The sequence below is a fragment of the Gossypium raimondii genome, chromosome 12 (genome assembly GCF_025698545.1).
Source record: "Gossypium raimondii isolate GPD5lz chromosome 12, ASM2569854v1, whole genome shotgun sequence".
Taxonomy (NCBI): domain Eukaryota; kingdom Viridiplantae; phylum Streptophyta; class Magnoliopsida; order Malvales; family Malvaceae; genus Gossypium; species Gossypium raimondii.
Window position 1 is genome coordinate 48,794,159 of NC_068576.1, and position 15,334 is coordinate 48,809,492.

The 15,334-nt window shown below is 32.6% G+C and overlaps 2 protein-coding genes and 1 long non-coding RNA gene across 3 annotated transcripts; 1 reads left to right on the forward strand and 2 right to left on the reverse strand.

Annotated features, from left to right (window-relative positions):
* Positions 1-4,579: 4,579 nt before the first annotated feature.
* On the reverse strand, positions 4,580-6,185 carry LOC105762506 (UDP-glycosyltransferase 83A1-like). The gene is made up of 2 exons (XM_052625855.1): positions 5,645-6,185; positions 4,580-5,567 (listed from the first exon to the last, which is right to left on the reverse strand). Exons 1-2 carry the CDS (start codon positions 6,126-6,128, stop codon positions 5,488-5,490), a joined length of 564 nt encoding a protein of 187 aa, XP_052481815.1. The 5' UTR covers positions 6,129-6,185; the 3' UTR covers positions 4,580-5,487.
* LOC128032031 (limonoid UDP-glucosyltransferase-like) lies at positions 4,802-5,227 on the reverse strand. The gene has a single exon (XM_052625300.1). It carries the CDS (start codon positions 5,225-5,227, stop codon positions 4,802-4,804), a length of 426 nt encoding a protein of 141 aa, XP_052481260.1.
* Positions 6,186-12,393: 6,208 nt separating the features above from the next.
* On the forward strand, positions 12,394-15,318 carry LOC128035404 (uncharacterized). The gene is made up of 2 exons (XR_008191862.1): positions 12,394-12,593; positions 14,956-15,318. It is a non-coding gene; the product is annotated as an uncharacterized LOC128035404 (long non-coding RNA).
* The last annotated feature ends 16 nt before the right edge of the window (positions 15,319-15,334 follow it).

Here is a 15,334-nt window from a genome sequence, read left to right on the forward strand (position 1 = left end):
GTGTATGTGTTTTGGTAATGCCTCGTACCTTATTCCGGTGTTGGATACGGGTAAGGGGTGTTACAAAAACAAATATTATTTGAGATAAAAATTGAACAAGAAATAGGCTTAGGCCTGTTAGCACGCTAGTTTCCTTCCTAATTAACCCAGGTTTGAATCCTTCTTTCCCTTTTAATTTTGTAATTTCGACAAGTTTCCCAAACATTAACATACTTAAAATTAAGTGTAAAAATTAAGCAAGAATGCGCAATATGCTTAGTGGTAAGGGATTGGTACTACTTGAAATCAAGGTTTGAGTTGTTGCCTCTTTAAGGTAAGGGATTGGTACTACTTGAAATCAAGGTTTGAGTTGTTGCCTCTTTAACCCCTTTCATTTTAATCTCAGGTTATAAAAAATTTTTGGAGAAATTGCAAGTGACGCCCTTAGGGTTTACAAACCCTAGGAATTGACCCAATTCTTTCCTAATTAGAATTCATATCTTACCATTTCATAAAATTCTATTAGAATTAGAATTCTATCACCTTTTCCTAATTAGAATTTCAATTTTCCCATTTCAAATCCTAATAGAATTGTTTTTTTTATCTTTCTATTTATTCTCCTTTTTTTTCCCACCATCTCCTTTGCAAAATATTTTCTCCCTATTACTGAAATTATTTTCGCTTTCCATATCGAACCAATTCCTGATAAATTGATTCTCTATCGATTTTTGAACTATTTGTTAATAACCTCCGTAATTCTATCAAGTTCGGTAAGCGCATCTCGATTCAAAGTTTAGATCCCGAATTTTCGTAATATTTTTAATTGAAACTAATCCTTCATTCGATCTAATTAATCTTTACCGATTCTTGTCACATCTCTCAAAAATCTTGATTTATCTTGAAATCCATCATTAATTCTTGCGTAAATGTCATTTGAAGAACTAGATTTAGGTACCTCAGACCAAATTCGATCGCAAGGAACGGCGTTCAAGATCCCAGAGTCAAGTGTGTGTTTTTTTACAAGAAAATTGAGGCAAACTGAGCCTAAAACTACATGGCCAACCACACGAGCTTGTGGGCTACCCATGTAGACTACACAACCCTCACACACAGCCATGCCACCCCTGAAACCCTAAGAGGTTTGACTTTCACATGGCCTCCACAGTCGTGTCTTCCTTGTAGGTTGAATTTTCGAATGTCACACGGCCTAGCCACACGGTCGTGTCTTTCACACGGCCTAGCCACACGGTCCGGTCACACGACCATGTGTCCCCTGGAACCACGAATTTTTAGTTTTGACCTAGAATTTTATGTGTTGATCAATTTAGTCCTTGAATAGGTTTTGAACTATTTTTAGTGAATCAAATTATGCAATTAGGTCCCTAATATACGAGATATGCTATAATCCATGGTTGATCAAATTAATGTAGTAATTATTTATATTTATGAATGTTTGCATGAATTATGAATAGTATATGTTACCTTTGTATCTATATACTTGCGATCGTATGAATGACATGCCCTATATTATTGTCAAATTGAATACATGAGAAATTTGATTTTACTACTGATTTGTCATGTGTTAGTATATTAAATGCCATTGTATGTGATTATATTCAATATGTCATAATGCATTGCATAGGTTGGGATGATACATACGGAGGAAGATCAAACAATTTATCTGCAAGTAAAATGGCGGTGCAAAGTCACAGCCATGCGGCAGTTCTTATCTGCAAATTTTTGTGTATCCACAGCCAAAGGTAGATTCCATCTATGAGATTCACAGCTAAAGGCCAATTCCAACTGTGGGGTTTATGCTGTAGAATCTACAACCAAAAAGTAGGTTTAATCTGTAGGACTTTTGCTGTGAACCCACAAGTAAAGGTGGATTCTAATCGCTGGGACTTGTGTGTCCACAGCCAAATGGGAGTTGTTATCTGTGAACCAGTAGTGGTTTAAGCATAAACTGGTATACTGGAGGTGGGAGTTCTAGGAAACTCCCATTATGGAGTGTAGCGGTGGGGTAGGATATATACTTTTTTAAACCTAAAATTGTATAGCATCTTATAGGCTATGTGCATACAAATTTGAGAATCTTGTTATGTGACATATATATTTATATAAGTGTGTGAAAATATACATGTGCTTACGATTATGATCATTGTGGGCAAATCTGAGAATTCGGTCATTCTGAAAATTGTGATTGTGAGTTCTGAAATATTAATGATGGTTGCATTGTAAAACCGATACTATGAATTGAAATGTTATCTATGATTATTCCATGTGATGATAATGAATGTGTCTTAATAATTGTTTAATTGATTTTATTGTAAATGGACTCACATTGAGCATCAAAGCTCACCCCCCTTTAAATTTTCATCCTTTTAGATAATCCACCAGGTAAGGACACGAACGTGAGATTCGGAAGGACTTGGCTTAGTTTCATTTTTTTAAAATATTTTAAGTCTCATTAATAGTCGGTATTTCCCTAAAAAGATCGTATTATTTATTTTTGAACTGTGGCATGAGACTTAGGATTTAGGTTTGCTTGATTTTGCATGACATTTTATTTGCATTTTTAAGATATTATGCTACAATTATTAATTAGTATGCATGAACCCTCGGTTTTCCTTAAAACCAATAGACTTGTTTTTTCACTGCCTAATTAAAATTAAGATTTTGAGGATAATAAAATGGTTTGTAACAGAATTTTCTACTGAATTAAACAAATATTTTAAATCAAATCTTTTCAAAACTCAGATAACCCTGCTAGGCCATCTCGGTAGTTGATGTAATCTTTCAAATTTAGATTTAATGTCTAGGCCGGGTTGGAGAGGTTACATTTTGGTGGTATCAGAGTTTTGGTTTTCAAAACTCGAATTGTGAATTTTTGAGTCAGTCTGCATGCATAGAAATGGGTATTTTGGGAAAAAGCATGCCATAAGTTTTTGAAAAAAAAATTTGATTGATTTTCTGTAGGAAAATTAAATCAAAGACTCCAGTGTCAGTCCTGCTTTAGCTACTATTAAAACTTTAGATATACAATAAACTTTAGATTATGAATAAAGACTAATGTTTGAACTTGTTATTTGAAAACTGTAGATAAACAGTTAGACTCAAAGAAACAATAGTGTTTTTGTTAAACTAGGAATTTGGGGTAGAGAAAATTATTAGTGAAGTCACTGTAGTTAGTCCTTTAGGATAATCCGTGATAGTGAATAGGACCTTCAAGAGAAGTCCGTTGGAGGTTTAAAAGGGACGTATAGTATAGAACTGAATAGGTTTCAGAATTGCACAACGAAAGTGCGGTGGTTGTTTTGAAAAGCGGAATAACGAAATTTGTGATTAAGTAATTAAAGTGTCAGCATGAAACTTTCGAGCACGAAATTTCTTTAAGGAGGGGAGAATTGTAGACGCCTCAAAGTATAAGGGGTTAGATAAAATGACTAACCAGATAATTAAATTGGGCTCGTGGTTAATTGATTAATTGAATTTAAACTTAAATATGCATGATTATTAAGTTTTGGTAGTATGATGGATGATATGTATGATTGTTAAGATTATTTTTATATTATATAATTTATATAGTATGAAAATTGAATATATAGAACTATAATATAATTTTTTTAAAAATAGGTTAAAGTTGTCTTGCTTAAAACTTTTAATAAAGAACTTTTGTGTAAAATTACTAAAAATTAAATAAAAATATTTTTAAATGAAAAAAAGTAAGAATGTATTTAAATAGGCATGAGTTAATTATTTTAATTTTTTGTACAAATCAAACATAACATAAAGGCTAAAATGTGAAATTTAATTTTAATCCTCTAAATTTTATATAATTTTAAGTTAGTTAAATGGTAAAATTTTACTTTAACCCATCAAAAAAATTGAATTAAATCCTTTAAAAATTGTAAAAATATAAATTATTAAAATATTAAATTCATGTACATCAATTCTTATAAAATATATAACTTGGTATCAAAGGGAAAAAATATTTTTGATTATAATCATGTGTGAGAAAATTTTGGAACATATATTATTAGTTGGGCCAGATTTAAGCAAAGATTACAACAGTGACTTTCACACCCATTGCAGCAACATGGAAGGCTAACTTCATGAGGCGTACATGCCCTTGCGCTGCCTTCATGGGTGGAGGTAGACCGAATTAAAGTGGGGGCTAACACATGGGGCTTTTAGCCATGCAAATTGCTCACAAATTCAGATTTACTTGCTTTCGGCCTTAACCCTATGTAATTCAATTGTTTTTCAGCCTGATAGCTCTGTTTCTGTTTGTCAAATCATCAGTCACATAGGAGGATGCCGTAAGTGTCCCCATTTCTTGTTCTATATGAATTATTGTTTCTTTAAACCTGTATTTTTCTTGTTGTAATGACTAAAGCAAATCCGGCAACTTTAACCTTCTTTTCTTTAATAAAGAAAAAAAGTTAAAATCTCAAAGTTAATGATTTGTAATTGAGATCTATATATTCAGATTCTATCCAAGTGATGATATAAATATGTATTGAATAATCATACTTTTATACTCATCTCACTCCTCAAACTACATGAAAAAACAATGAATATGCATACCCTTATGATGTTAAGCAACCCATAAAAAAGTTTATCAAATCACTTGACCATTATTTTCCCCGAGGGTTACAAACAAACTTCATTGGAACCTGTCTTCTCTCATTGTGATCCTCAAATGATTATTGAGGGCCTAAAGGCTCTTAATATGTTCAATAAAGCTCTTAAAGTTCTTGAAAGAAGAACCACCTTCATTGGAACTCTTTCTAACAATTTCTTTTACATGCAATGCTTTTCAATTTATGACATCAGATGAGATCAATGTGTTTATCTTTGAACTTATTTCACGTCTGGTCGTAATTCCATTTTCACCTTTCATCAACTCCAAACCAGTCTTCAGAACATTACATATGTAGTTCTTGTTACTGAACTGGTCTGCTATGTATGGCCAACATAGAAAAGGTACCCCCATGGTTAGACCTTCCACGGTCGAATTCCATCCGCAATGGCTCACGAAACACAAAACCGAAGGGTGAGCCAACACCGCTTCCTGCAGCGTCCATTCGATTATTTTCCCCTTTCCAGACACTCGATCCTTGAATCGGTCCGGGAATTTCACAGTTGATCCATCCATGAAGTTTGGTCTAACAACCCATAAAAATGGATGCCCTGAAAGTTCAAGACCAAGGGCTAGTTCTTCTACTTGTTTGGCAGATGCCATTGTTGAGCTTCCAAATGCAACATAAATGACTGAAGCAGCAGGTTGTCTGTTGAGCCAAGCCAAGCATGTTGAGTCTTGAGGCCAAATTTTTCCAGCAAGTAATGGACCAATGGGCAAGGCATTGGGAATCAGTTTGGAGACTGATGAATCTAGTTCATAAACTGAGTTGCAAAGGATCAAATCATAAAATTTATAGCATACTGAGGTACAATAGAATAAAATCCAAGTAAAGCTTTGCGTAAAATTGGATGACTGCTTGTCTATCCAATATCCGAGCTGCCCCAGGTACAGGCAGGGACTTCCTCTGACAGCATGATTGGCTTATATATCATTACAATTCCTAGAAATTCAAGTTTTTCAATTAGGTCAAGCAGGTAAGGATTTTTTAAAGTGTGTTGAATAATCAATTTATCTTACCATCATTGTTTATAATTTCATGTTGAAGAAGTTGAGGAATGTGAGCTGCCAAAGCCAAGCATGGTGCACCAGCAGGCCAAATTGCCACTGCTTCAAGTCCCATCTTCTTAGCCACTTCCAATGCCCCCCCAACTGATGTATCAGCAATAACACAACTGATCTTCTCTTCGTCATCGGACTGATTAATTTTTGCGATCAAGTCCTCCAAATACACCGGAATGACCCTTCGAATCGACTCGATCGTCTCTACCGTCTTAAGAGCATCATTTCGAACATCTTCGTCCACACAGTGGGGGATTGAAATAAGGGTTATGGAGCTCTGCTCTTCTGGCAGTGGCTCCATAAATGCTCCATCTTCAACCTCTGTGGTGACAAATGTTACCTTAATTCCATGAGCAGCGATTTGGATGGACAGTTTCAATAAGGGTGATATATGGCCTTGTGCAGGGAATGACACAACAAGCACACGCTGTTGTTTTTCCATCCTATATGCTATTTGCTTATTGCTTGCAAAAGCCTGCCCTTAATATGATGGCTATTCTTTCACTTTCAGTTGCTCAAGAGAAACTAACAAAACTCGCATTGTTGCGAGATCATCATCATCATCATATATAAATAATTTAAAAAAAGAAAGAAATTCCAATTGTAGTATACTTTTGTCGTTTACGGTGGACTGAGATTCCAATACATGTACCTGCTAAATATTCCTCATTTACATGAAACTTATACACGTTAGTCCGATCAAATCCGATTTTTTTTTTTTTGACAATAATTTTGTTTATATAGTAGCGACTCAGGTCAGGCCTGAATAACAACAGTGACTTTCACTCCATTTGCAGCATTTAGGGGGGCCAAGTTCATGAGAGGCGTACATGCCCTTGCGCTGTCAGTGATTAGTGATACAAATATTCATGGGTCGAGGCAAAGCCGACTAACCGACTAACAAAAACATGAGTTCTTTTAGCCATTGAATTTGCTGCAGATTTACTTGCTTTTGGCCTTTAACCCTCTGCAATTCAATCACTTTGGGTTCCTGATAACTCTCTTTTTGTTTTCTATTGATTATACTTTTCTGTCTGTCAAATCATCAAACACTATCTCTTCTCAAGGGAAGATGTCAAGTGTCCCCATTTCTTGTTCTATATGGATTCTTGTTTCCTTAAAGCTTTACTTTTTCTTGTTGTAACCACTTGCTTTGCTTGGTTTTGGTGGAATGAAAATTGGAAAAATAGAAAGAGGAAAGGTTAGAGGTGGCAAACGAGTTCAAATTGGGCTTTTCTTTATTCATATTAGCTTGGTTGAGATTGAATTGTACCGAATTTGACGGATTTATATAATTTTAAAAATTTTAAATTATAAATATTTTAATTTTAGTAATTTACTATATTTTTATACTATCACAGTACTTCTCATTCTACAAAAAACATAAATTATATATTTAAGGCTTAATTGATCAATTAGTCCTCAAATTATGCTCTTTATTTAAGTTGAGTACTAAACTATTTTTTGGTCGAATTTAGTATTTAAATTTTGTTTCCATAACAATGTTGCCCCCTACTATTATATCTTTTTTTTAAAAAAAACCCGTGCAGCCAGTTAGGAAGTGACATGCCATTAAAAAATTTAATTTACCTTAATTTTGTTCAAAACGACAAAATTAAAAATTAATTGAACAAAACACAATAAAAAAATTTAACAAAGAAACCTCTTAACATAATAACCTATTTACCTTTCTACTTCAACTTCTGTTTGACAATTCCTCTACAACCTAAGGTTGAAAATCAAGATCTTTAGAATGTCGACTTCTGCAAGCTCAAAATCTCAAATCGGTTCAAGCAATGTGTATTGTTACTGTCGTTTTTGGTTGTTCCAAATATAAAGAGGTAGGTGATGTTGATTTGAAGTTTCATTTAACTACGCCACATGAGTTTATAAACGAGATCAAATAAGTTATAATTTTAGAAACATTCTAATGGTTGCTCTCTCTTATCTCGTGAATTGGACTTGAATGCGAGGAAAATGTTATTTGAGTTGATGGGATGCTTATCCTAATATCGGTTTCATGTGTTTGAAGTATGCATTATTTAAGGGAATGGTTGTGAATTCTTTCAATGGCTAGAAAGATGGGAATGTTGTAGTTGTCTAGTTGTTGAATTGTGAGCTCAACTTCAAATGATATTGAATAAAAATTGAGAAATCTAAATTGAAAAGATTGAGTTGAAGAAGATATTGAAATTAGATGAACTCGAAGGCATGATAAAAAAAAGTTGAGAGCATATAAACTCATTGTGGCAAAGAGTAGAAAAGAAGCATTGTTTTATAATATTGCTTTCTTTGTGTCATGGATTATTGTTAGGTTGTCGAGACGTGCAAAAATAAAATCACTTAAAAATATAAAATTAATAGATAATAGCAAGTCGGGTCATATCTATAAAGATCGATAATAACTTTATTTCTTGAATAAAACAAATAAAGTAAATATGATGGGGGGTTTTGGAAAATGAAAACTAAATTTAAATTAAAAACTTAGGGAAGAAAGCAACAATTAAAAGTTTAGGAAAGTCAACAAGAAAAAGCTCTATAGCCAAAGGTAAAATCTTTGTTTGATTCATAAATTTGATCATCGACGCAAGGATATTCTCAATGCTTTTAATAAATTTATTCTAGTTGTTCACTCAATTCCGGACAACTAATCTCTCATTACATGTTCGATAACCAAGAAGCAACTCGTTTGAAATTACTTCTCTTATCAATAAATAACCTTGTAACTCAACACCTAAGATTTAACTTACCGGGAGCATTAAGAATGAGAGAGGCCTAATTCTAACCAACAAACTCACCTCAACAGGGTCTATTTAAGCTAGATCACACATTCACACCACATAAATCATATATTATGACATACACAATTATGAAGGTTTTCACAAGTATTAGAATGAATTACACAATTAAAAACTTAATTATTTTGATTGACAAGACAATCATTCTAAATTCTCAAATGCTGGTCACATATTTAACAAACTTGAACAATTGTAATCCAAGCAAAAGATGTGCAAATACTAAAGAACAAAAAATGGTTAACAACAAATTAAGTCTAAAAAATTTATAGAATCAAACTTCTAATCCTTTGACTAGAGAAAAAAGACTTTAGAAAGCCATAGAGTCAAACAATGAAATAAACAATAAAATAGCTATAATGTTAGAAAGTAGTCAAAAGGTCCCTAACTCCCTTTCAAAATATCCTATTTATATTGTCTAGTTAACCTAGATTAATTTACAAGAGCTTGCTTGAAGTTGCAAAACTCATAAAGGACCAAAATACCCTTAAACCTCGGACAAAACGTGGACAAAATATGCACACTAGTGTTGAGGTTGGCGCAGAGGTGCTGGAGTTAGCGTAGGTGCGTCGAGCGAGAGGCTTAGCTTCAAAGTTTAGGGTGGAGGAGCACTAGAATTAGTGCAAGGACGTTGAAATTGGCGTAGGGGCGTCGACAAAGTGTCATGCAATTACATGTTAGGACACCGACAAACTTTCTCATTGAAAAATTAGTTACAAACTAAGCATAAAATAGATTGTTTAGCAAATAAATGTTCCAAGAAAAAGTTCCTAACAATGAACAAAATAGTGCTAAATCAAGTAAACAAGCTTTCTTTAGATAGGCCTTGTAGGCTTGCCCATTCTAGTCGTATGAACATGACATCCCTTGAATTTTGCATCAATAAGACTTGTCATAGCATAAAATAAGCAAAGATCTTCATGGATTGTACTTCTATAGAATCTGGATCTCATCACATTAAGGTAACATGATCACACATAAAGTCTTCAAATAAAGTCATTACTTGACTAATATTCAACGTGATCCAATTCATAAAATTGCTACTCAAAATCGTCAAAGTGATTAAAAAATAAATAAGAATTTCCAATCAAAAGCATGTCAAAATATATGGCAAGTTGCACAACCGTTAGGGGCGAATCTAGAAATTTTTTTAGCAAGGGTCAATATTTAATTATAATTCTTTCATAGATCAAAATATAAGTTTATTACGCATTAATTTATAATTTCATTATTTCTAAAAGGACTAAACAAATTTTTTTATTTTTAAGGGGATAAAGTGCAATTTTCTTACATATTAATTTATAATATATTTATTTATAAGAGGATTGAATTGAAAATTTTTCATTTTGAGAGGGTCAAAGTTCAATTTCACTATATATTAATTTATAATTTTTCTATTTATAAGAGGATTAAAATGAAAAATTTTCATTTTTGGGAGGGCCTAAGCCATACCTCCCCTCAGATTCACCTTTGGCAACCGTCCAACTACAAATGAGATGCATTTAGTGGTGCAATTGAAACGTAAAACCTTCACTAACACCATTCTCTCTTTTGATTTTCTTTGTAACACGCCAAACCCGATCCTTTAAAAGAATCCAAGTATGACAAGTCATTACTTAGAAATCGTCTTAATTTTAAAACCAGTTCTGGCAAAAGCTTTGTAAAACTTCAATGTTTAAAATAAACCATTATTGGACTAAATATAATGTTTAAATCTTATGGCGTATAAACTCAAGTATAGTAACTTTATTAAACAACATATAATACTTAATACCCATGGCATGAAATTTCACTAAGATTTCATAAAAAACAAAGTCTTAACAAATAGAATTTCTTTGTACAAATTCTTCTAAAAATTACACTTAGATGTCACTCTCATGCTTCATGTGTAATACAAACAAAACATCTATCTCACAGTAGCAGTAGCGGTCTGGCATAGTCCTTCAAATAGGTCTCCCTTCAGTCAGTAAGCCTGAGAAGGAAAAAGTAACAGAGTAAGTTCGAATGAACTTAGTGAGATCCAAAAAGATCTTAAGTAAGAATACTAACTGCACAATTGAACCTTTAAAAAGAAATTCACACATTATCACTAAGTACGCCCAATGGCGTATACAGAACTCAGACAGACTCAATATGCCAATGGCGTATCACTATGTGAATACTATATGCCAACTCAACATAACTCAAACAATCCATTTTCATGCCAGCCACGTACCAAGATTTCAGAGCCAGATAGATAACATACAGTCTCATTCATATACATTTTTCACCATAACTTCTCATATCATTTACACTTAGTATAACATGTACTATCGTGTTCTGCCAATCCGGTTTGCAATATACTTGCCCCACCTGAGGCTATACAAACATATCTCCTCATCTCTAACTCCACATATCAGTTCACATCATATCATTCATTCATATCAAAAGCAATTGGTAGTGGCTTAAACATGAAAAATGGCTCATACTTCATATCACAGACATACTGAATTCAAACTAACAACTCTAAACAACCGTTATTCACACACATACACTTTTCATCCTTTACAAAGAAAGAACACTTATCTTATACAAATATAAAATAAAAAAGACCACAACACATGGAAGTAAGAAGGAGCTCACCTGAAATTATAGTAAAGTCTATAAAGCAGGCCATTTGCCTTTATCACTCGGACCTTCAGTAGCTTCTTAAGCTAAAAATAAGGATAATTAAACATATCATATCATTGATCTATCAAATCTAAACATGCATGCAAGAATCATCAACACTTAATCCAGAATCAGGAAGTTTCCTTCCTTACACACCATTCTAACATTTATGCATGCTAAAAACACATAAATAACTTTGAAGATAACCTAGGGTTCATTAGTAATTACTAGTGAGTTGGTACACACGTATAAGTTAGCTAAATATAGTGAACCCAACTTCGAAGAGGTTTTCTGAACTAAAGTTTTCAGAGAAATCATCGTTATCCTTATACACTTAAGCACAGAGACAAGGTTTAGTGGAAGAATCAGATAATTCCACTAACACTCTTGGTTCTCGTGATTAAGTGAGCTTATCATAATTGAAGTCTTTTTATCTACAGTATCTTAGTTCCATTATAACTAAATCCAAACTTAACTAACTAGATTACCTTACTAAAATAATAAACAAATCTAATTAATTGCGAACTTGACTAGTTTGCCAAAGCATCTGGGGTGGCGTACGCTTAATAGAAGACTCTGCCAACTACAGATCTTACCAAAGCTAAGAGTTCACCAATTGGCATAACACTCACAACTCTATACTTATCCAAAACAAACACCTAGTTACTCTTTTCTACCCTTATATTACCAACTATATGCCAAACAATACTCAAATACAAAGACTTCATCGGGCAAGTTGTTACATTCTTTCAATCTTCTTCTCTACTCTTCTCGATGAGTCCTTGAAGGTGTCCGTGTAACAGCCCGATTTTGGGTCTAGTCGGAATAGTGATTTCGGGACCACAAATCCGACGAGGAAAAATGAAATGGCCTGAATTTTCAGGGGTGTCGGAACGGTGATTCTAGATCACAAAATCCGATAAATGAGTAGAAAATATTATTAATTTAGTGAGTATAAGTTAAATGTAAAGTTAAGAAAATTTTTGAAATAGTGAATAGTGCACTAGAAATAAAGATTAAAATAATTAGAAAAAAATGAGGTCTCGAGACCTCAGAGATTTTAAACCGAGCCATAAATATTTTTATAAATATTTATGGAGTGTTAAAAAGTTAGTATTCAAGTTTTGTTTAGAAATTTTAAAGTTCCGATAATTAATTGAATAAAAAGGACTAAATTGTAACAAATGAAAAACTATGGGAAATGATTAAATAGCTTAAATGATAAAAGGAAGAGGGCTTAAAAGGCAAATAGACCCAATGTCTATTTGGGCTGGACGGCAAAGGCATGAAATCAGCAAGAAAGTAAGGAGAATTAAGGGCAAAATTGGAATATTGCAAAATTACTTAATAAAGCTAGGATCCAAGTGGAATTATCTAGATTTCTCTTTATTTTTCTGCATTCTCATCAGCAAAAACACCATAGAAGGGTTTCCTTAAGCTGGTTTTTCATATTTTTACTGCAAGTAAGTTCAATTCTTGATCATTTCTTGAAATTTTTGTGTTTTTTGTGACTTTTACAACTAGGCCCACTTGTTGAATTCATTAGTTTTTTATTCTATGAAAGAAGTTGAAAGTTGCTATGAATATGTGCTGCAAGTATATGATGATTTAGCATGGAATTAGAGCTTTAAATTGTTTATATGCTGATTTTATTGAAAGAATTGAATAGAAAGTGAATGTTTAGGACCTAATAGTAAAACAAGTTAGGGTTTTATGAGGAAATTCTGAATTTTAATAATTATGAATAACTTATAATGTCTAGGTAAAGTACTAATTGAGAAAAATTAGCTTAATTGTGGGGTTAATTGAGCAAGGACGGAATTGTATGAACTGTGAAATTTGGGGAAAAATGGAAATCAATATTTTGCACTAAAACAGTTTTGAACAGCAGCAATAGTTTAACTTTGAAAAATCACCAAAAATTGTGGGAATTGAATTAAAGAATGAATAAAATATGAAATTAAATCTTATTGAGTCTAGTTTCTCATAAAAGAAACGATGCAAGTAATGGATTTGTAAATTATGAGATATAATAAATTTTGTGAGACAAGGTCAGAATGATTTTGGGTTCCCCTGTTTTGAATTTGGAAAATAATAAAAATTGAATAAAAATAATTAGGGCTTAAATTTATATATTTAAAATCCTGAATAAGTCTATTTTCAATAGAAACAAACGGAAACATCATCCAAATCCCGTACGAGGAGATAATTAATTTTTAGTGAAGAAGGGTCGGAACTGTCTAGCAATGAAACAGGGGAGACTTTAAAGAATAAACTGTACTTATTGGGTAAGCTAAAAATTCTGAAAATTTTATGGTAAGAAGATATGTGAGTGTAGTTTCATATAAAATTAACGGATCTTAATTTGGAGTTTTGTAACACAAGATATAAATAATTTAGTGACTCTGACTCAGATAGACAGATTTGAATTTACTTATAAGTAAATAGTGAAAATATAGTTAATGTTATTTAAGCGTGTTATATACATTAAGGATGTGGAATGGAGAAGAGGAGGAGGAAAATTGGAAAATATATGAATGACTTGTGTATAAATCGGTCATATATTCAATCATAATCGATAAATGTTGAATTAGAAATGATGTAATGTTTTATTTCAAATAGTTACTATGAGATTGATGATGATCTCGATTTTAGCTAAATTAAAAGCTAAAGCGATGTTTTCATTGCAAAATTAATAATTTCATAAATGTGTTAATGAATGGCATAATTGATAAACGTCGAGTTAAATGGTAAATACGTATTAGTATTGAACTTAATGATATTGAATTGTATGAGAAGTAAATGGAAATTTCTATTGCTAGTGATATGATTTGAATTAAAAGAATTATTGTGATATTGAAATGTATATTGGATTGAGAAATTGATTTGAATTGTGAACATGAGAAATTATGAATTGAATGAAATGGAAATGAAGCATTGAATTGTTAAGACTTGTGAATTGCATGAATATAAATCAGGTCTTGTAGGCCCTATTTATTATGAATATAATATTTAGAGGATATATTGTGAAGAATTATAAAAGCATGTTAAAAATTTGAAAGTTTTAATTTAGATGAAATTTTATAAAACGGTTAAATACGTTTACAAGTGTATGTGTTCTGGTAATGCCTCGCACCCTATTCCGGTGTCGGATACGAGTAAGGGGTGTTACAGTCTGAGCTTTGAACCTCATGGTAAGATAAGCTGAAGGTTGGCTATGTTTTGCTTTGTTGAGTCTAGTGGTTGCCGGTTTAGTGTTTCCATTGAAGGTTCAATTTGCTTCTTGATCTGCAATTTCTTTATGTTTTCACATTTGTGAGATCTTTTCATGTTCTTGCTGACTTGATCTATTACATTGCTGGTGCTTAGTAGTTGCGTTCTTATTGAATCTTTCGATTTTTTGGTTCTTGTTTTCTTGATTTTTCTAGATCTTTGATTAATTTTAGCTAATCTAGCTCACGATATTTTGGTGTTCTAATAAAGTTGTTGGTAGTAATATATTTGATTCTTGAGTCATTGTTAAATCTTCATTGATTTTCTGTTGATCTAATCAATAATTATTGGTTTAGTTTTTCATCTCTTGGGTATTCAAATGAAGTAAATGGTTCTTGCTCACTTTTCAATTGATGATAAGTGATTTGCTCACATATTTAAAATAATTAAAAATAGGGTAAAATACATCAACAATCACTCAACTTTGATCTCAATAACAAAAAAGCTACTCAACTTTCAACTCAGTCACTTAACTTTCAAAAAATAACAAGTCAGTCACGAACATTATCGAAAAGAGACAAATCAATCACCCACTAACATTTTTCGTTACAGGCCTAACGAGACAGGTGATGTGACCAGTTAACTTGCCGTGGTGGAAACCCAAATTAAGAACCAAACAAGACAGTAAAAGAAGAAGATGAAGATGAAGAGAAGAGGAGGAGGAGGAGAAAAATAAGAACTGGAGATGCCGAAACAAGAAAAACCATTAGAGATCCAAACTTTTCCTTCATCACTGTTTATTCACCTCCTTCCCAACTTCTCGTCGCTTAACCTAGTGAAGAAGATCTTCCAATCGATCTGTGACTTTCCTTAACGATTTTATAGATTACCTTAATAATGTTTCATTTGTGAACCAGCCTCAATTTTTAAGGTCTTACTTAAGACGATTAAGTCAATTAAATCAGTTTTAACCTACTTATGCTCTTCCGTA